The sequence below is a fragment of the Marmota marmota genome, unplaced genomic scaffold, assembly GCF_001458135.2.
Source record: "Marmota marmota marmota unplaced genomic scaffold, marMar, whole genome shotgun sequence".
NCBI lineage: Eukaryota > Metazoa > Chordata > Mammalia > Rodentia > Sciuridae > Marmota > Marmota marmota.
This window is the reverse complement of record NW_025999853.1, coordinates 38,181,054-38,203,924: the sequence shown is the minus strand read 5'-3', so window position 1 is coordinate 38,203,924 and position 22,871 is coordinate 38,181,054. Positions and strand designations below refer to the sequence as shown.

The 22,871-nt window shown below is 33.3% G+C and overlaps 1 protein-coding gene across 5 annotated transcripts in view; it reads left to right on the top strand.

Annotated features, from left to right (window-relative positions):
- The window catches only part of Cpsf6 (cleavage and polyadenylation specific factor 6), a 28,607-nt gene extending 6,358 nt beyond the window's left edge, over window positions 1-22,249 (top strand). The window contains exons 2-11 of one of the 5 annotated variants that reach the window (XM_015483030.2): window positions 1,440-1,649; window positions 3,346-3,449; window positions 7,509-7,654; window positions 8,700-8,873; window positions 9,004-9,114; window positions 9,546-10,050; window positions 10,384-10,499; window positions 10,971-11,124; window positions 14,619-14,808; window positions 21,628-22,249. In XM_015483030.2, coding sequence (XP_015338516.1) covers window positions 1,440-1,649; window positions 3,346-3,449; window positions 7,509-7,654; window positions 8,700-8,873; window positions 9,004-9,114; window positions 9,546-10,050; window positions 10,384-10,499; window positions 10,971-11,124; window positions 14,619-14,805 — 1,707 coding nt within the window. In that variant the 3' untranslated portion in view covers window positions 14,806-14,808; window positions 21,628-22,249. Of the gene's footprint in view, window positions 1-1,439; window positions 1,650-3,345; window positions 3,450-7,508; window positions 7,655-8,699; window positions 8,874-9,003; window positions 9,115-9,545; window positions 10,051-10,383; window positions 10,500-10,970; window positions 11,125-14,615; window positions 14,809-14,888; window positions 18,549-21,627 lie in introns of those variants that run through there. The other 4 variants (XM_015483029.2, XM_048805272.1, XM_015483032.2 and 1 more) reach the window with 4 other exon arrangements.
- The last annotated feature ends 622 nt before the right edge of the window (window positions 22,250-22,871 follow it).

Sequence of the window (22,871 nt, the reverse complement as noted above, 5' to 3'; positions counted from 1 at the left end):
TTGCTAAAGATGGCTTTAGTCACTTAATATTTTGAACCCCTTATTAAATAAGTCTTAAACTCTAGCTCATAACAAATAAAATTGGTATGTAAAAGATTCTCTAGTAAACTGGATAGCTCATTATTTATGAAGATCACCTGAAGATGACATTAGAAATTTGAGGTCCCTTGGGTTATGGTATTTACCCTTCTGGGTTTTTTGTTTTTCTTTTTCTTTTGCTTTGTTTTTAAAGAAAACTTATTCTGACTCAGAACAAAACAATAGCCATGTTCCCTTGTGGTCCACAGTAATATCTAACTATTCTGTTTGCCATCATGTAACAAATGCTTTCTCTAGGTCATTTATTCATGTAGTTGTCCCTAAAACTATTAGTTCTTCCTTATATGCCATTTGTATGACAGTTCCTTAATAAATTGTATAAATGGATAGATTATACGAATGATGTCCGAACTTTTAGTTGTCTTATATTTGTCTTTTCTTTTTACCTCAAATGTTCTATCTCATAAGAATAAAAACAGTTTATACTGATTTTAAATATGTAGTCTTGGAAAGGGAGGAAGATAAAAATGGAGATTTTTCTTTGCTACAGGGTTAGTTAAGGTTGTGGCCCAGTAATCATTACTAACGGCAATTAAATGATGTTGCATGTTCTGCTGAATCCTACACTGCATTTTTTTTTGTGCTTATTTACAAATTAATATTTTCTTACATTTTCTCTGGGTTGCATATCTATTTCTTTTTTGTTTTCTCTTCCTTCTTCCTCGCTTATCATTGACACCCACTAGCATTGCTTTAGTTCTGCTGGTGACAATCATTGGCAGAGTTTTACTAAATCTTTATTCTAGTAAATATTTTTCTCTTGCTAATTTACTTGACTAGATATTTAAAAAGTCAGGTAAGCACTAGCTCTTTGTTGACTTAAAATAAGATACTAATTTTAATTGTTTGACCTATATTTCATTGTTTTTCTAGATAATTTATTATGGCATTTTAAATCATTTACCTACCCACATTTCTATGACCTTTTCCTATAGTTCAACTGACTGTCTTTTTCTAAAACTCTAGTAACTTTCTCAGGGTTGGGAAACAAGGTCTGAATGCTATAGAAAATTAGTTATGTTCTTCTGTGTTCAAATATTAAGAACTTAAAATGGCTTTGGGTTTTGTTATAGTCTTATGCCAAATATTCTTTTAAAATTTGTCTACTAATATTCGTGTATTGTTATTTAAGAAACACTTCATCCAAGGAAGGTTTTAGTTATAGTCACCATTCAAGAATACATCTGTTGCATAAAGTAAGAAAAGACTTGTGATCTTTGGGACTTTTTTTTAGCTTCCATCATGATTTTAAAATAAAAAGAAGAGTTGAATGAATTTGTGTTCAAGTCTGTTTAGTATTCTGACCATTGTATAATCTGGAGCATTATTTCTATACTCAGGAAGCGGAATATGGTGGGCATGATCAGATAGATTTATATGATGATGTCATCTCTCCATCTGCAAATAATGGAGATGCCCCAGAAGACCGGGATTACATGGATACTCTCCCTCCAACTGTTGGTGATGATGTTGGCAAAGGAGCAGCACCAAATGTTGTCTATACCTATACTGGAAAGAGAATTGCATTATATATTGGAAATCTAACATGGGTAAGTAAAGTTAACATATGAACTGAGTTATTAGTCATTAATTGTAAACCGCTCTAGTAGTTTGTTTTTGTCCCAGAATTTTTTTTTTTCCTTTGGTACCAGGGATTAAACCCTGTGGTGCCCCCTCCCCAGCCCTTTTTATTTTTAATTTTGAGACAGGTCCCACTAAGTTGCTGAGGCTGGTTTTGAACTTGTATCCCCCTGCCTTGGCCTCCTCAGTTGCTATGGTTACAGGCGTGCACCATTGAGCCCATTTTGTTTCTTTATGTTTGCTTATGCAATAAGAACGTTAAAAACACTTATCTTTAAAAAGTCATTGATTTAATTCTTCCTAGTTTTGAATTTTGTAGACCTTCATTTTGTCTTGGGTGGACATACCAATTAATTATAGTTAAATTTTTTTTGTCTTTAATTATGCTTTATATGTTACTACTCCTACCTGACTTAGGGTGTTCCAATTAAGAAAAATGTTTGCATAGGGTCTCAAACTAGGATTTATCAATGTAGAAAGAGACATATATTACCACTCCTGATTTTAAAATATTGTTAATTTCCCAATTCATATTACAGACTGTTGATTTGAAATCTGAATGTCCAATATCTCTATTTGTTTATTTATTGGTGTTAAACCTGAAATACCCATAAAAGTAATCCAGGTAGAATTTTTCCACTTAAGCTGTTATATAAATTTGAAAGTTTAAAAATAATGTACTACAAATCAAATTGAAACATGGCACTCTTCTACTTCCTTAATAAAAATATGTTTTTATTAATATTTACTACTTTAATAAAAATAATTATTTTTAGTAAGAATGTCTTTAATTTTTACTGAACAGTCTTTTCAAACTAAGTGACTGATTTTGTACCACTTAGTTTGCCATTCAGAGCAATCTTTGCAGTGTTGAAAATAATAGCATAGTTAAGAGCGTGGTTGCTAAGTAAAAATTTGAATCTTGGTTCCACGGTCTTGATTTTGTGACTTTGGGCAAGCTTTTTACCTTCCCTATTGCGTCAAATGTAAAAAAATGGAAATGATGGGATTTACCTGTGTTTTAACAGTTAACCACTTGTCTTTATTTCCTTTATTTTTTCTCTACTGTAAAACATTTTATTTGTTTTTTATCTTTTCCCACTAGATTGTTAGCTGTATGAGAGCAGAAATTTTGTTTTCGTATCCAGCCCTAGAATGGTGCTGGCATATAGGTGGTACATAGATATGTAGAAGGTACTCATACATATTAGTTTATTTTCTCCAGGTTTTTTTTTTAATATTTATTTTTTAGTTATAGTTGGTCACAATACCTTTATTTCACTTATTTATTTTTATGTGGTGCTGAGGATTGAACCCAGGGCCTCATGCGTACAAGGCAAGCGCGCTACCGCTGAGCCACAACTCCAGCCCACTTTTCTCCAGTTTATATTCAAACACAAGATGAAATTTATTTCACAAAATATTTTCCTTTAAGGGAGGAAGTGACAAGTGAAATTGGTTTTATTGAAAACTTAAAATCAGAGTAGTTTAAAGCTGAAAGAGGTTAGGTTTCCAGATTCTTTTGTGGAGCTGAAATCTAGTAATTAGATTTCTATTGAGTGTGATTTTCTCTTGTTTAACTTGAGTTTACCTTTAAAACCTAAATTCAAGAAATAAAAATCCTGGGTATGTTTTAATAGTTAATAAGTGGAAAATATCTTGCAGTGGACAACAGATGAAGACTTAACGGAAGCAGTTCATTCTTTGGGAGTAAATGATATTTTGGAGATAAAATTTTTTGAAAATCGAGCAAATGGCCAATCGAAGGGGTAAGAATTTTGTGTTGTTTTTATAATAAAATTTAAGTTAGATTTTGATTGCAATGTGTGTTAGTTTTCCTTAAGGTTAATGCTAATTACATGTGCATAAGACATGATTACATTGGAAGGAGGATCTTTGGTAAAGATTCATACTCATTTCATATACCTTGTTATTTAGCACACTAAAAAAATGGGCAAGATAAGGCTTACTTTCAAATTTTCCTGAGTTTTCTTCATCTATGGTTGAAATAACAATTTTAAGAAGCATTGCTCTTCCTGTGGATTAAGAGATGGAAGCCTGGTGCAGTGGCGCATGTTTATAATCATGGTGACTCAGGAAGCTGAGACAGGAGGATTGTTAAATTCCAGGGCAAGCTCAGCAATTTAGTTATAGTTGGTCACAATACTTTTATTTCACTTATTTATTTTTATGTGGTTCTGAGGATTGAACCCAGGGCCTCATGCGTGCAAGGCAAGCGCAGTCCTTATTTTTTAGATCATCTGAAAAATAAGTAAGGACTACAGATGTAGCTAAGAAGTAAAGCATCCTTGGGATTCATTCCCCAAAACTACTAAAAGAGAGAGGGCTGGAGTTGTGGCTCAGCAGTAGAGCGCTCATCTAGCATGTGCGGGGCCCTGGGTTCAATCCTCAGCACCATATGAAGATAAATAAATAAATAAAGGTGTTGTGTCCAACTACAACTAAAAAATAAATATTAAAAGAGATGAGGTGAAAATGAACACTGGAAAATGATCTAATCTGGACATTTTGCTTTCTTTTCTTTTCGGAGGAGGTACTGGGGATTTAACTCAGGGGCACTTGACTACTGAGCCACACCTCCAGCCCTGTTTTGTATTTTATTTAGAAACAGGGTCTCACTGATTATATTAGTGCCTCGCCTTTGCCAGGGCTGGCTTTGAACTTGCAGGCCTCCTGCCACAGCCTCCCAAGCCACTGGGATTATAGGCATGCGCCACTGCGCCCAGCTATTAATACCAAACTGTACAAATGATATAGGATCATTGTAGGAATATTGGAAACTCCAAGCATCCAAAAGTAAGAAAACACTGCAGTCTCACCATATACAGATAATCGTATTTTAGTGAATATACTTTCAGGTTTTTTCCTAAAGCAACAGTTTCTAAATTCACATATTTTATAACTTGTTTGATATAAAGAGTAGAACAAATATTTAGCAATAAATACACATCTTAACATTCTTATTCTTAGTTACTTTGGATTTTTTTTTTTTTTTAAGGATAAATTTTTAGACACAGAATGATAAAGAATATGCTGGGTTTTTGTTGTTGTTTAGTTCTCTAAAAAGGTTGTACTAGTTTATAGTAAATTAAGAATATCTTCAAAATTTGCAGTCTGATCACCATCCTTATCTCCTGTTCCAAGGCACTATCATCTCTCTTGAACTTTTGCAGTTGTTTCCAAACTGGTGTCCCTTCTATCACTCTGTGTCCTATACTGCACATGATAAAAGTTTTTTAGCTTTAAATAATGTTAGACCAACATCAATACTTTTCTACTCAGAATCCAGACGGCTTCCTGTCTCATAGTTGTTACCTTGCTATATCTATAGTGCTCTGTGATCTATTGCTGTTTTCCTATATGTCAGTCTTGTGTTTCTTGGCCATATTAGGCTCCTTGTTTTTCAAATAACTCTCTACATAAGACCCTTAGCTGTTCACCCCACCCCACTGGTCCCCCAGCTTTTTTGTGGTGCTAGGGTTTGAACCCAGGGCCTTGGGCATACAAGGCAATCACTCTACCAAGTGAGCTATATATCCCCAACCCTGTTTACTTTTCTTGACCCGATTTCCCCCCAAATACCACATGGCTCACTCTTTTATTCATTCTAGACTCAGACTTTTTAGTAAGAATTCCCTTTCTTGGCCACCCTGTACAATATAGTAAATTTTTTAACCTGTCTATCTCCTTTATTTTTTCTCTACTATAAAACATTTTATTTACTTATTAACTTGTCTTTTCCCACTAGATTGTAAGCTCCATGAGAACAGAAATTTTGTTTTATTCACTGTTGTGTATCCAGCTAGAATGGTGCTGGCATATAGAAGATGGTGTTCAATGTGTAATTGTTAAATGAATTATTTTGCTTTTGTTTTTAATTTTTAATGCTGGGGATTGAACCCAGGATCTGGCACATGTTAAGCCCATACTCTGCTACTGGACTGTACCCTCAGTCCCAATTAAGTTGTTTCTAAATGTTGTGACCCAAGATAATATTAGATCGGCAACAGAATTTTTTGGCTAGAATAAGGGATCTCGTTAAGAATAAGAACCATATTGAAAATTAGGGCTGTAAGCTCCTAAAATCCTTACCCCCAGTAATCTCGAATTTCTATATTTGAAATTGATAATCATTTAGGGTTTTAAAAATTATTTTTATTATTGAAATATAATTTACACAACATAAAATATATTCCTATAAGGTGTATAATTCAGTGGCTTTTTGTTTTTGTTTTTTGTTTTTAGCATATTTACAAAATTGAGCAATCATGGCTACTATCTAATTTCAGAAACTCTATGCCTATTGTTAGTCACTCCCTAATTTCTTTCCCCCTCTTTGCTTACAACCACTAATGTACTTTCTATATCTGGATTTGCCTGTCTTGGCTATTTCATGTAAGTTAAATCATAAAATATGCAGTCTTGTGTATCTAGCTTTTTTTCACTTAGAATGATGTTTTCAAGATTTATCCATGTTATTGCAGGTATTAATTAGCTTTTCTTTTTATGGCCGAATAATGTCCCATTATGTGGATGTAGCACTTTTTTTAATATTTGTTTTTCATATATTGGTAATGGGAATTGAACCCAGGGGTGCTTTTGTCACTGAGCTCCATCCCCAGCCGTTTTTTTTTTTTTTGAGACAGGTCTTGCTAAGTTGCTGAGAGCCTTAGCCTCCCAAGTCTCTGGGATTATGGGTTTGCACCACTGCAATATAGCACTTAAGAAAACAACAACAAAACTCCTTGATGAACATTTGGGTTGTTTCCACTTTGTGTTCTTACTGAAAACATCCCTGTGAATATTTGTGTACCAGTTTTGTATAAACATCTTTTCATTCTGTGGGTTTATATCTAGGAGTAGCAATATTGGGTTATATGGCAGCTCTATATTTAATGATTTGAGGAGCCACTAGATTGTTTGCCAAAGTGGTTGCCTGATTTTATATGCCCATCATCAATGCACAAGGATTCTAGTTTCTTCATATTCTCACTAGCATTTGTTAAACATCTTTTTTATTATATTCATACTAGTGAGTATGAAATGGTATTTCATCGTTGTTTGATTTGTTGAACATATTTCATGGCAGTAAAAAGTGAAAATAACATAAATGCCTGTGAACTGTATGGATTTTTTTAAAAAAGTTATATGTCTATAATATTAGTCATAAAAAATGAAGTGCTCATACTACAACATAGATGAACCTTGAAAATATTAAGGTTGGGGCTGGGGCTGTAGCTCTGTGACAGTGCTTTCCTAGCACTTGCAAGACACTGGGTTCGATCCTTAGCACCACATAAAAAAGGAAATAAAATAAAGGCATTCTGACCATCTACAACTACAAAACCCAGTTTTTGAAAAAAAAAAAAGTATTAATGCTAAATAAGAGAAGCTGGTCATAAAAGAAGACACATTGTATAATATCATTCATATGAAATTTCAGAATATGTAAATTCACACATACAGAAAGTGGAATTGTGGTTCCCTAGGATTGAGGGATGGGAGGAAATGAGAGTGATGGCTAACGGGGTATGGAGTTTCATTTGGAGGGTAATGAAAATGGTCCACAATTGACTATGATGATGGTGGTAAAACTCAAACTGAAAGCCACTGAAATGTACATTTTAAGTGAGTGAGTTCTATATTAAATAGGTATGAAAGTGTAAACTTGTGTAACTTTAAGAAATATTCTCAGGATTGTGTTTTGGTTTTACATAAAAGTAAGTTCAGACACTTTCTTTTTAATAACATTATCATTATTTATTCCTCCTTACTTTTATACCTCTACCCCTTTAAACACCTTTTAGATTTGCCCTCGTTGGTGTTGGATCTGAGGCATCTTCAAAAAAGTTAATGGATCTGTTGCCTAAGAGAGAACTTCATGGTCAGAATCCTGTTGTAACTCCCTGCAATAAACAATTCCTGAGTCAATTTGAAATGCAGTCCAGGAAAAGTAAGCAATCTCTTAGGTCTTTTTTTAAAGATGTGTATTTTAACCATTGTTTCTACCATTTGTTAGGTGTTATATACTTAGTCTTAATATTTAGTTCTTTGAAGACTTGTTTTTATAAAGTTCATGCTTTGAATTGATTTAATTACTGGTTTTGACTGTGTATCCACATACTGGACCCCTACTTCCATTCCATTTTTCGCCAGATGTCAGACTCAATACTACATGATAGTGTGTAAGAAGTTTTTTTTTTGTTTGTTTTTCTTTTCGTCCCATGTGGTGCTGGGGATTGAACCTAGTGCCTCACGCATGCTAGGCAAGCACTGTACCACTGAGCCACAACCCCAGCCCTAGTGTGTAAGTTCTATAGGGCTGCCATGCTTGTCCTGTCATTCTCGTGTTAGAGAAAGGAAGAAACTATATCCTAATCCTTAGACTCAAGAAAAGATATATATGTATATATATGTATGTTATGGTTATATGTTATGTTATGATTGGTGAGAGACCACTTATTACCAGAAAGTATTTATCAAGTTTGCTTTTTGGCACCAAGACCTTTTTTCATCAAAGTGAATATAGAAAAGATTTGTCATTTACGCACTTAGTTAATGTTAACATTTAAATAGATAACACGGATGAACATGTAATTAACAGAAATTCAAGTGGTTGTTTCTCTTTTAATGTTTTAGCACTTATCTGAAGAATACATTATCAAATTTAAATGAATCTGTGCTACTGAAATTAAGATTTCTGTTGAAGAATTTCGGTCTTGGCTGCTGCAGAGTACTGGTATTTTGAAAGTAACTCATTTACTCAGTGAAAATAACATTCAAATATGGACATTTCAAGACTTCAAAAGAACTTAAATAGATGTGAATGTTTCCCTAACCAATACTTCTCAAGTAACTTGCACAGGCCTAAGACATCTGCAAGTTAATATGTAGTATAGTATAAGTGAACTTTGAAATAGAGTAGTTTGTAATGTAAATGGTTACATTTCAGAGAAATGTATAATAAGTGCTATTTATGAGTATTTGGATGTTTGCAGCTACACAATCGGGACAGATGTCTGGGGAAGGTAAAGCTGGTCCTCCAGGCGGCAGTTCACGAGCAGCATTTCCACAAGGTGGTAGAGGACGGGGCCGTTTTCCAGGGGCTGTTCCCGGTGGGGACAGATTTCCTGGGCCAGCAGGACCAGGAGGGCCACCCCCACCTTTTCCAGGTAAAACTTTTATTAAATTACCATGGATAAAACGTATCTACCTTAATACCTCTTTTCCTTTTCTCTCTTTTTCAAGTAATGCATTATTAATGTAACTTACTCTCCTTGTTATGCTATTTTTGGAATCCAGGAAATTTGATCAAGCATCTTGTTAAAGGAACTCGGCCTTTGTTCCTGGAAACTAGGATTCCATGGCATATGGGGCACAGCATAGAGGAAATACCCATTTTTGGCCTAAAAGGTCTTTATTTTTCTCCAAACTTGCTTGACTTATATATAGAATATTTACATCCGTCTTATTTTCTTACCTCTTAAAAAATCCTTTCAAGACCATTTTTCCTTGTTTCACTTTCTAGCTTGGCATCAGAGTAGAATATAAGGTGGGTGATTTCACTGTAAGAAGTGTATATACACTGAAAGATGGAAAATAAGCACTGTAATCTTTTTAAAGCTTTTGTTTTAGTAATTTTTCTTAAGCATAAAGTAAGCTAGTTATAAATGTAAGAATATTCTTCATCTTTGTAGTTATTAGTATAGTGTTTACGATATGGGTTTTATTTAAAAAGAAAGAATCTTGGTTTATAAGTTGTACTTTAAAAGTAAATTTTGTCATATAAAAGTTAAAATGCCTTTATTATTGAAGTGTTTTTTTCTCTCTCCTTTATTCTATAGCTGGACAGACTCCACCACGTCCGCCCTTAGGTCCTCCAGGCCCACCTGGCCCACCTGGCCCTCCACCTCCTGGTCAGGTTCTGCCTCCTCCTCTAGCTGGGCCTCCTAATCGAGGAGATCGCCCTCCACCACCAGTTCTTTTTCCTGGACAACCTTTTGGTCAGCCTCCATTGGGTCCACTTCCTCCTGGGCCTCCACCTCCAGTTCCAGGTTATGGCCCCCCTCCTGGGCCACCACCTCCACAACAGGGACCACCTCCACCTCCAGGCCCCTTTCCACCTCGCCCACCTGGTCCACTTGGGCCACCCCTTACACTTGCTCCTCCTCCGCATCTTCCGGGACCACCTCCAGGTGCCCCGCCGCCAGCTCCACATGTGAATCCGGCTTTCTTTCCTCCACCAACTAACAGTGGCATGCCTACATCTGATAGTAGAGGTCCACCACCAACAGACCCATATGGCCGACCTCCACCATATGATAGGGGTGACTATGGCCCTCCTGGAAGGTAAGTTTGTATATAGCAGTTAAAGTATTTGATTAATGATAAGAACAGTGATTCTGTGAAATCTATTCTATTGTATAAAATGTAAATATATCATTTCTGCCCTCCAAAGAGATGAGGATTCTAAGTCCTACTTTATTTCACCTGAAAGACACTAGTATAAGATAATTTTGCTTAGACTTGTTCTTTGTGTAGGAAAATTAACATCTTCCATATGGACAAGTAACTATTATCTTTCATGCACATGTTAAAAACTGCTAATATGAATTGGTTTACACTGTTTTGACTAACTAGAATCTATTAAATAGCAATTTATGATTTTTTTTTCTTTTATAGGGAAATGGATACTGCAAGAACACCATTGAGTGAAGCTGAGTTTGAAGAAATCATGAATAGAAATAGGGCAATCTCAAGCAGTGCTATTTCAAGAGCTGTGTCTGATGCCAGTGCTGGTTTGTATATTTCTCCCAGTATTAGTATTTCTTATTTATGTTATTAAGAATTATCTAAAAATTTAAGTGCAGTCTTAAAAATTTATAGTCTTTTTATATTCTGATGTCGTTAGATATCTATTTTAAAAGCATTGAAAGAAGCTGTATGTCACAATATAGTGGAAAGACCCCTAATTTTATTAGGTTTAGATATAAATTCTAACCTTCACTGTTAATGTTTTAGGGACCTATGACAACTCATTTTTTTCTCATATTTGCAAAATAACTTGTTTCACAGAGCTGTAACAATAAATTGTGTTGATTTCATGAACGTAAAAACCTGTTGCAAATTTTGAAGCACACAGAAAAAGATATTATCATTTAAAAGCACATAATTTGGTAAAATGCTTTATCACTTTTATCCCCAAGTGCTTTGATGGCATTTTGAAAACAAAATTTGTTTGACATCAACTGTTTTCCTTTCCCCTATAGGTGATTATGGGAGTGCTATTGAGACATTGGTAACTGCAATTTCCTTAATTAAACAATCCAAAGTATCTGCGGATGATCGTTGCAAAGTTCTTATTAGCTCTTTGCAAGATTGTCTTCATGGAATTGAATCCAAGTCATATGGTTCTGGATCAAGGTAAAACTTTCCTGTCCCATGTCTTTTTAAAGCTGCTAGTTAGCAAAAGGAGAAAGTACTACTGTGTTTGGGACTTTAAAGTATGACTTCGATTTTACTTACCTTTTACTCAGCCGGAGTGAATTTTTTGACTATATCAATCAGGTATTTGCTTAAAATCCTTTAGAAGGCTTTTATTTAAAATAAATTTGTAAGCATTGAAGCACTATATGGCTCCTGTTCACTCATACCTGTAAAAATTGAGGCACTATATGATGTAGTCTCTTTTTAGCCTTGTTTTGTACCTCTCCCCTTACTCACTATTCTCTAGCCAAATTGGAATCCCTTCTTTGGGACACATCAAATATTTGGCCATCTCTCTGATTATGTATTTGATATTACTTCTGTTGGGAACCCTTTTCCCTGTCTATATCTTTGGGTCCGTATTCCTTCACATCTCAACTTAATTTGATTTCTAAGGGAAGGCCTTTTATCCTAGGTTAGTCCGTCATATCGTTCTGTTTCTTTCATTGTACTTACTGTAACCTTTTCTTGTTTGTTATTCCCCCTTTTTTCTGACTACAACACATAATGAATGAATAAAAGGGCCTTAGCTATTGTGTTTACTATAGTATATTGTTTCTCATGTTTGAACATTGCCTGGTATGGAATAAATGTTTTTGAATGAGGGACTTATGATTAATCTTTTCTTTAATAGACAATAGTTCCTTTTGAATTAGGCAATCTTGAAATACTGTATATTTTTGACAAGTGGACTTTATCTGGAGATAGTCTTCGTTAAGTTGAAGGAAAGGAATTTGTCTTTGGCGTGGTCTCCAAATTTATTATTATTATCTTTCTGACACAGTGTAAGGATCTTTATATCCAAACAGAAATTTCATAACTAAAGGCCATATCATGCATTTTCTTTATTTTAATACAAAGTAAGAACTTGCACTTTGATCAAGGCTTACTTAGCACCTAATAATGTTTAAATCTAGCTGTTTGGTTCAGAAATGCATGATAAAAAGTATTCTTATTCAAACTAATAGATGGTGGTTATTTATTTTTTTAGCAGTATTGGGAGTTGAACCCAGGGTGCTCTACCACTGAGCTATGTCTTCACCCTTTTTTATTTATTTTGCAATAGGGCTTCTTGCTAAATTGCCCAGGCTGGCCCTGCACTTGAGAACCCCCCCCTGTGTCAGTCTCCCAATTAGCTGGGATTACAGGCATGTACCAACCTGCTCAGCCAACAATTATTATTTTCTTATTTTAAATTTTGAAGATCTAATGGTCTTTTAGGCTTTATACTCTGGTTAAAAGTCTGGTTTTTTTTTTGTGGACTTTTTTTTGTCATTGTTGTTTTTAAAGGCAGCTCATGAAAATATTTCTACTTATAATATACAGTGTGAATAGTATACCAATTCTTTCTACAAGTCCTAATTGTGAGCTTCTCCTCTGCCTTCCCTCCTCCTCCAGATAAACACAGGAAAGTTTCTTGCTGGGCGTGGTCACACACGCTGTAATCCCAGCAGTTTGGGAGGCTGAGGCAGGAGGATTGTGAGTTCAAACCCAGCCTCAGCGAAAGCGAGGTGCTGACCTAAGTGAGACCCTTTCTCTAAATAAAATACAAAATAGGGCTGGGGATGTGGCTCAGTGGTCAAGTGCCCCTGAGTTTAATCCCTGGTACCAAAAAAAATAAAGTTTCTTAATGAGGTATAGTACTCCTGCTAAGTCATATTTTGGCTAGCTAAAAATGTAAAATTGATATTTATATACATTGATCTCTTGGCATCTGTGGGAGGTTGTGTCAGGACCCCTGAAAATACCAGAATCTGTGGTTGCTTGGATTCCTTACATAAAATGGAATATTTGTGTATGGCCCACACTCATTCTTTCCTGTACTTTTTTCCCTCCTACCGTTTACTCCTGTGTACTTTAAAAAACATCCTTACTTTACTTCCAATATACAATACAGTGTAAATTCTGTGTAAATAGTTGTGTTGTATTGTTTAGGGGATAGTGACAAGAAAAAGTCTGTGTTCAATACAGCTGCAATTTTTTATTGGATATGGAAAACCAACTATATAGGTTTAAGAATGTGTTCGTAGGTGGTATTCTTTATGTTTTTAATCCCCACCGTATATTAAGTCATTTTTTAAGTTTTTTATCTAAATAATTATATTCAAGATGTTCTTTAGCTTGAAACATAAGTGCTTTGGTATTTTTTGTCCTTTACCAGTTTGCTTATTCCATAATTGCTATGTGTTTTAAGCTACTAATACAGGTGTGATATATTCTGTAATTTGGCTTCACAATTTTTTGGTGAATAGTTTTAGAAATTAAATTTTGGTTCATATTTATTCATGAGTTAGTAAATTATTGACAGGTCAGTATAGTAAGTCTAAACTATGTTTACAAAGAATTTTTTGCCTTAGGATTTTTTTTAAACACCAAATATAGTAGTTCCCCACTTACCCACAAAGAATATTTTTCAAGACCCCAGTGTATGACTGAAACTCCAGATTGTATTGAGCTCTATGATAATGTCTTTTCTGTCTTTTTTAATTAACTTTTTAATTTATGTATGACAGTGGAATGCATTATAATTCATGTCACATATAGAGAGCACAAGTTTTTTCATATCTTGTTGTATACAAAGTATATTCACACCAATTCATGTCTTCATACATGTACTTTGGATAATGACGACCATCACGTTCCACCATCATTTCTAACACCGTAGCCCCTCCCTTCCCTTCCCACCCCTCTTCCCTATCTAGACTTTGTCTATTCCTCTCATGCTCCCACTCCCTACCCCACTATAAATCAGCCTCCTTATATCAGATAAAACATTCGGCATTTGTGTTTTTGGGATTGGCTAACTTAGCATTATATTTTCTAACTCCATTCACTTGCAGATGCCATGATTTTATTCTCTCTTATTGTTGTGTAATATTTCATCATGTTTCTTTTCTGTCTTAATTAAGCACATACCAAACACTGTGTGTGTGTAACTTTTGCATTTTGAGATGTGATACCAAAACACAAATATCTTCACAATTTCACAGGCTCTTACTGTGGAGCTTAGCAATCTCAGCATGATTTTTCTTTCCTTATTAAGTCAGTAACTTTCACCTTTTCACTTAACCATATCTGAATTTCACTTGGAGCTGTTATTAAATAAAAGTTGCTTACTTAACTCAGTGCTGTAATACCATGACACTTGGTGTTATAACTTAAGATAGCTACTAAACGGACAGGTAGTATGTACAGTCTTCATGTTCTGCAGAAGGGGATGATTCACATCCCAGGTAGGATTTAGCAGGACAATGTGAGATTTCATCACATACTTCAGAATGGTGTGCAGTTTGAAACTGTAATCCTGACTGTGGTTGACTGTGGGTAACTAAAACCACAGAAAGTGGAACCACATATAAGGGTTGGGGGAGGACAACTGTACTATATTTTTCAGTTATGGAGAGCATTAATCCAGTAATTTCTTTTAGAAGACGTGAACGATCAAGAGAGAGGGACCATAGTAGATCACGAGAAAAGAGTCGGCGTCATAAATCCCGTAGTAGAGATCGCCATGATGATTATTATAGAGAGAGAAGCAGAGAACGAGAGAGACACCGGGATCGTGACCGAGACCGAGACCGAGAACGTGACAGAGAGCGAGAGTATCGTCATCGTTAGAAGGTGGGTATTCCTTGTTCCCGTTATATTTAGCATGTGCATTATTAACAGTCATTATAACTCCAAGGCTGTTGTTTATACAGTATATATCTACATATAAATGGTCCAAGTACTTGTTCTGAATTTAAAATTCTGGAAACATCTGAGAAAACAGGTAAGTGATCACAGGTAAAAATTTTGACTTTTGTTCTTGAATGTTGTATTAATTGTTTTTAGATTTCAGATCACTAATGGTATTAAAGCAAGAAAAATAATCAAGAGGACTCATTGTGTACTTCTAAAATCTAAAAATCGGAATTTTTGTAATCACATACATAGTTTGCATGTGATTTAAAGTATTAAAAATATCAGGGAGTCATTTCAGATATAAATATTATGTGCTTGGATTTTAAAAAATAAGATTTCTGTACTTCCTTGAACTAACTTCATTTGTCCCTAAAACTTTTGAAGAAAATCTAACACTATAATAATTTATAAAAGGATGTTTTCTCGTCATGGAAAGAGCTTTTTTCTTTAGTATTTTTTTTTTAAAGACACTTTTTCTGGCATCTGATTTTTGTTTTTAAAAGAAAAACATTATCCTTTAATTTGCAAAGAAGATGAAAAAGTTATTTAATTAAAATGGGGTTCAGGGTACATACACCAAAATTTTTAATTGTGTCATGCCATACATCCCAGGTTAGAATAATCTTATAATAATTTCCTTTGATGTTTCATTCATAAACCATAATCATTGTCTTTTTTTTCTGTATTTTAAACTATTTCTTGTACATTTTTCATAAAGTGAGAATTGTCTGTTTATGCTTCATTTTCACATGTAATTTTATTTTTATATTTGTGAATAGCATTTTATCCATGTGAAGAGTGTGGGGAGGTCACTATAAGTCTTGTGCTTAAGACACGAAGGTTATTCTGTAAACAAGATATTTTTTCTTCATATGTTGGTGGCATATACAAATTAAATTAGGCTTAAAACAAACCCCTTATAAGTAAATAAGTGCAATTCATGGGAAACTTACTGAAAATTCAGCAATGGTAATAGTTAGTATTTAAATTGTAATAGGCATATATCAGAGATTTTATCAAGTGTATGTAATTCTGTAACAGAAGAGAAATTTCTTTAACCATAACACATATATTAGCAAACAAAATCATTTTTGAATAATACTTATAGGAAATAAGTATTTAAAACATTTTTATGGAACACAGATAAGCTATTACACTGTTTGCAATTTTAGGGACTTTTAAAATGAGAAGGCCCATTTTAATACTTTTTTTCCTTGCATTTTGAATATGCAGCTTGGATATTTTTCAAAATTTTATTTTTTATATAGTTCTATGTATTGTATTACAAAATTTAACATGCCATTCTCAAAGCATTCCTTTAATATGAAACAAAACATCTTTTATTTTAAAACTAAGCTTATTGAAATTGATATTTGTTTTGGATGTGAAAATTGAATGTTGTGCCTTGAAAATCTAAATAGTAAATTTTAAAGATGTAGCTCTCCCCCACACACACATACACACACACAAGTTGAATACCTCTGATCCTTTCCTATGAAAAATTCTTATTGTCTAGCAGTTGATTAAGGTGAATTGTTGCCAGGGTATAACTTGCAGTGTTTAACTGTATTATCCTTTTCATTTATAGAAAGGTTTAAATTCTACAACTTGAATCTTTATTTTTTTTTTTTCCATAAGACTTTATAAGTTGCCACCAGTTTTCTGGTTACCAAAGGCATGATAATGAAACTTGAGAACATTTTCAAAACTGGATGTGCCCATCAAAGGGGTCTCTAAACCAGTTTATACCCAAAGTTAATTAGGGATAGTTTTCATACCGGTTTTAGTAAAGCTAGTGAAGTCAACCAAGTAAATTCCACCTGAAAAGTCCATTGATTTTAAATACTTTGAATTTATATTTCAGTAATGAGTGCACCAAAACAGATCATGACTTGAGTTTCATAACATTCAGACATTAACTATGAATTCCTAACGTGAAAACTATTGTTGACATTTTTCTTAATCCCTGATGTACCATGCCAGAATTTCCATGTTGTTTGTACATTAATCAGAATTGAGTTGTAATATTGTAATGCTTCACTTGCTTCATCCAAGCAAAACTTTACATAAGCATTTCCATTGCAAAAAAAAATTCTGTTATTCTGGATTATTGTACCTTTGCTATACCAAACATTATTTATTATGGAAGTAGACATGAATTAAGGGAATGGGGACTGGGATTATATTCAAGTGAAAAACTTCTTTAAAAAAGATTTACAAATTTCGTTACTATTATAAGGTCTATTGTGACCTGTTTAGAAGTTTTTAAATATGAGTCCTTTTGAGCTTTCATGTAAATCTTAAATGGAATAAAATGAATAAAGTGACTTGAAAGCTAAAGTGAATGTCAGTAGTAAGTCTGTATACAAATAAGTAATAATGTAATCTATTATTAAAGAGATGATGAATGGCTAAACGGGCAAGTTCTTAATTTAACTGGAAACAGTGATGTTGGCAAGCTGTTAATGTCTGTCCCATCTTGGTTTTTTTGTGTTTGAACTGTTGGGTAATGTTAATTACATTCTCATTTTTAAAATGTATTAGTTTTTCTAAAAGCATTTAATATTAAGTTTGAGTAGATAATATTTCAATGAGGAAAATATCAATATTGTAAATTTCAGTATGTAAATTGTGTTTCATATTCTGTAATTTTTGCCTCTATTCTCAGACCACTCTGAGCAAAATAAAAGTGATTTAAGATTGTACACTTATTACAAAAATAACTTTACATTCATTAGTTATTTTATTTTAGGTTTTATTCCTTATTACTTGTTTGAAACAGGCCTACTCATCAAATTTCTGTTTGTAATTCAGTTTTTGCATGCTGAAGAGTAATGAAAGCAAATTGTATTTTTAAATTTTCTTTATTTCACTTTCCTGCTCTCTAATTTATGAGGTTTTATATATTCTCAAATAATTATCCATTTCCTTGATAAAAGTTTTTAACATTTGTGTATCAGGTCTGGATTAGTAACTATACTTTTCCTTGACTATGAGATTACTTCTACCACAAATAACATGTCTTTAGATTTTATTACTGCACAGGAAGTAGGGTGCTTTGCATTGCTTATTCTGCTTATTATAGTTTTGTTGATAATTGGGGGAAAAAGAAAAAGCCAAAAGAATTAAAATTTTTTATGTTAAGGTGTTTTAATCTGCTTAGAAATTAGTGTTAAATTGAGCCATTTGTGGAAATTACATTCTCTTGGTTGCCTGATGAATGATAACTGGTTGTAATAAGATGTAAAAATTATTTCTGAAATTCTTAGGTCATCTGAGATCTGCCTAAATATTTCCCAGCCCTGTGTTTCCTTGTGCCTTCTCAAATAGCTTAACTGCTCTACTTCATTTGGATATGCTAGCTCTAATTTCGTTAGTTCTAATTTCTCTTGCTTTTAGTGTTATTTGCAAAACCTGTCTGACTACACAGCTATCTTACTCAAAGTGACGAGAGAGGCCAGGAAGTGATCCCTTTAATGGATGTATAGTGTGTTTTGCTCACTGTGGTTTAAGAATATACTTTTGTTTATAAATGAATAATGTTCCTTGTTAAAAAAAAAAAAAATTCAATGCCAATGTGAGTCAACTTGCTCTCACCCTCATCTCAGTGTGAAATTTACTACCATTGTTTTAGTTTGTAAATTAGATTGTTTTGAATAAATAATGTGTTGAATGACTATTTAGTTAGCATTGTTTTAAAGAAAACCTGATAACCAGTTGGGGTAAGGATGCCATTGATGCTATCCAAATTTATGAATTTGCCGTGGTAGCATGTTTTAACTCACAGTGAATTCTAAATAACAAGCAGCTTGTTTGGAAATGTCTATTTTGTGAATCTTTGGAACAAAGCTGATTTTTCTTTGTGATGGGGTTTATTTCTAATATTCAGTAAGTTGCCTAGAGCAACAATTGTATATGTGTTTAATTATAGAGTAGTAAATATGTTATAGTTGAAATGAGGTAAGTACCATGTCCAGAGGTAGAAAGGTAAAAATAGGAAATGTGGTAGCAAGGAACTTTTTGTAAACATCTACAATAAACAGAATGGTTTTTGTATGATGTTCTAGTCACTATAAGAAGAAACTACATATCTGTTAACACGTATTTAAACACTTTTTTTGCCCACCTTAGAGTCTTTTTAATTAAATATATTAACATGGAAACCTATAAAAGTGCTCTAACAAATACACCTTAGAGCATTTTACTTAACAGTTGAATTTACCGTGAGTTTAATATACTAATGCTAACAAATTTGCTTAGATAAGTTTCTAACAGAAACACTCATAATTTGAGTTGTTAATAATGGGTTGATTTTACATTATCTGAAAATGCAGGTACTTCTCTGTGTATTAAGATTTTACTTAGTGGTCACTTTAGTCTGTAGAGTGGTAGATTTCATTTGTCTTTTTTAGGTAAAGCAAGTAATTGTGTGACTTTGACAATGCAGATTTGACCAGATACTATTCTGAAAACATGGGCATTGAATGTATTTTTCACTTTGAAGCTTCTTTTTGATATCTTTGTTTATGTAGATGTTTACTTAGATATTTGAGACTATAATATGAAATTGGATTATTGGAAATGGGTTATGTTGCCTTCAAATTTGCCTCCTTTTGAGATTGTAAAATTTGTATTTCCAAGTGGATAAATGTAAAAGTGTTTAGGAATAGAAACAAATACTTAAATTATCCCCCAAATTTTATGTGCGTATGGTGAAAATTAGAGATTTATTAATAGTAAAGACTTAAATCTGTAAGTATAATCATGCAAAAGATGAGTGCTTAATTCTGGATAAAAATGTGTATTGTAACTTAAACGGATTCTCTATATTAAAAGTAATAAAAATTTCCATTTGGAGTAATACTGATTGATATAAAATTGCAGTACATGCCTCCTCCTTCCACTTCTGAGTACTTGGGAGTGAATCTAGAGGTACTCTACCACTGAGCTACATCCCCTTCCCTTTTTATTTTTCACTCTTGAGATAGGGTTTCACCAAGTTGACAGGTGTAGTATAAGTTGTCCTTATACTACACCTGTCATAGAAGGGTTGAATATTTTTGTTTTGCTATGATTTCAAAATATTTTTTCCTCTTAATGACCTGCTGTGGGCTTATTTTTATTGTTGTTTTTCTTCTTCATCCTTTTCAGCAAAATTAAAAAAAAAAAACAGGGAGGCTGGGTTTGTGGCTCAGTGGCAAAGCACTTGCTTAGCCTGTGTGAGGCACTGGGTTCAATTCTCAGTACTGCATATAAATAAATAAAATAAAGGTCCATTGACAACTAAAAAAAAATTAAAATAGGGAGATAGTATACTTTTGCAGTAAGATTTATGAATTTCCTAATAATACTTTTTTTTTTTAAATACATATACATTGCAGGGCTGGGGGTGTTGCTCATTGGTAAGGTGCATGCTTAGCATGCATGAGGTCTTGGGTTCAATCTCCACCCCATCCCGCCCCCAATACTTTGCAAGTAATAAAAATAAAACTTTTGATAGTAGACATTTTATATTTTTTTCTATGAAATAATTCCACTAAATAAGCTTCATCAGCATAAGATGAAGGAACATTAAAACGGTAACATTGGAAATGACTTACGTGTATCTAAAAAATTATAGGCATATAGACACTATTTAGGAGAAAAAGACCACAATTATAACATCTGGTTTTTCCTTTTAGTTTTAAAATAAGTTGTTATTGCTGGGCAGTATGAATACATACATATGTGTGTTGATGTTCTTAAGATACTTCCTAGTTAGGGGGAGAAAGAACATAAAAGATAAAGACATAAAGATAAATTTATAGTTGTGACAGAAATTAATTGTAGAGCAAAAGTATTTTAAAATTACTTTTACTTAGTATTGAACATTGTGCCCTTTGGACGCTTAAATCACTTAAAAACTTTGTTGTTTCTGGGAACACTTCCAAATTAAATGAATGTTTCTTTTGTGAACTCTACATGCCGTTTGCTTACATATGTATTCTTGAGACTTTGGTTTATCAATTTTATTGTTTTTTTTTTTTTCTTTATGTGGGTTTACAATGAAGTTTATCATTGTAGATTCCGATTCCCATTTAGCTTGTTTTTGGTTAGTTTATGCTTCTATATTAGATATTTTGAAATAGGTGGAATAGAGTGAAAGTAAAGTAAATGTGTCAAGTTTGTATTATGTCTAAAAGATTTGTATGTGGATGTCATATTTATTTAATGTCCATATTGAACTATTTATAAATTTTGTAACATGGAACACCATTTGATTTATAACAATTACAGAAGTTCCTGTATGCTGTCAAATAGTTGATTTGTAAAATTTATTGCATTTTATATCCAGTTTAGCATTGTTAAATGAATTAATATAGAATTGATATGTGGGTGAATGAAATCTACATTAAAATCATCCAAACATTTTTCCATTTATTTTTGTAGTATACATATTTTAGAAAATGACTTATGACTGTTTTCCATCATCATAGAAACAGTAGCTGCTATATTTTAATTTGTCTTAGTCATTAAATTTCAAAGGCAATAATATCTAAGAAGAATGTAATTAATGTCTCATTTTTTAATTATCAAATAAATTGGGAGCATTTCTCCACCACACAGGCGGCTACTGTTTCATTTAATTCTTATTTTGTGCTAGAATACATAACAGTGAAGTAGATGCACGACTTGTGTATGTATAGTTAAGCCAGCGTTTTTCTGTGTATGATGGGGAATAGCAAAATCTACATCACAAATTTTGACACATTACAGCTGAAGGAAGAGGAACAACTTCCAAGACAAAACAGTCTTCATGGGGGAAAATGACGCTTGTCCAGCAGTTTGCTTCTTGTGATTGAACTGAACCTGTAAGGATTCATGGATAAACTGAACAGGAATAGATCTGAATAAAGCAAATCTGCATAAATGGTAACCAGTAGCTCTACTTTTATTTTTTATGTTGCTTAACTGTTTTATTTGAAGGAAACCTGTGTGATTTAAAAAGTTAATAGCTTTTGCAACTTTATTACTGGTTATATACATTTGGCCATTATAATGTGCAAGCAATTGGAAAAAAAAGTCAAGTATATGCTTGTTTTTATAGTAGTTTGTTCTTGTTAAAAATGTTCATATGATAATGTCTGTAAACAGCACCACTTTGATTACAATAGATGTAGTGTTGTAATAAACTGTTTAATGGGGCTGATGTGTAAAGCTGTTCAAGTTATTTGATGTTTACACCTCAGGGAAAGTCTTGTGTTCAGCAATATCTAAAGATAATGTTACTATGACAACATTTTTACTGTCCTTTAAAAAAAAGCATTGCAATAGCGGTTTTGGATATGCATCAATCTAATCTTGCGTTCAGTGAATTAAACATAACTAATTAAGTGTCTCTTGCCCTTGATTTTGATATTAGAATAGGTGATTACATGGATATTTAATATTTCTATATTCTGCTTTTCTAGCTGTTTTTACCTAGTTAGCTTGTGACTTTGCTGAATGGTATGTAAACTTGTAAAAACTGAAATTTGACAGACACAACAAATCCCATCAATGCATTAGGGGTCAAAGAATGTTGAGGTTTTAACATTTTAGAAAAGTCTCACACATATTTGCTACAGTAGTGCAGTTTAATTACAACACAGGTGTACTGAAACACTTAATTGTGAACTACTAGCATTGAAGTGAGATTTTGAATTCTGATTTGATGCTATAGTGATTTACTGATTTTTATTGATGATGCTTATGGTTTAACTTTGAAGCCATAGGCAGTGTAAATACAGTCATGCAGCAGATAAATGTAGGAAGAGCCTTGGTTTTATTTTCCAGTTGGTACCAGTTTCTGAAGGATGTGAAGTTGTATTAACATTGGGTTGTTTTCTCCAGTGTAATGGGAGATTATAGATGTACGTGTCTCTACAGTTGAGAAATTCTATATATTTTTGTGCAGCCTGTTGATTTCATGCTAGAGTTAATCAAAGATTCCCCCCCCCCCCCAAAAAAAAAAAAAAAAC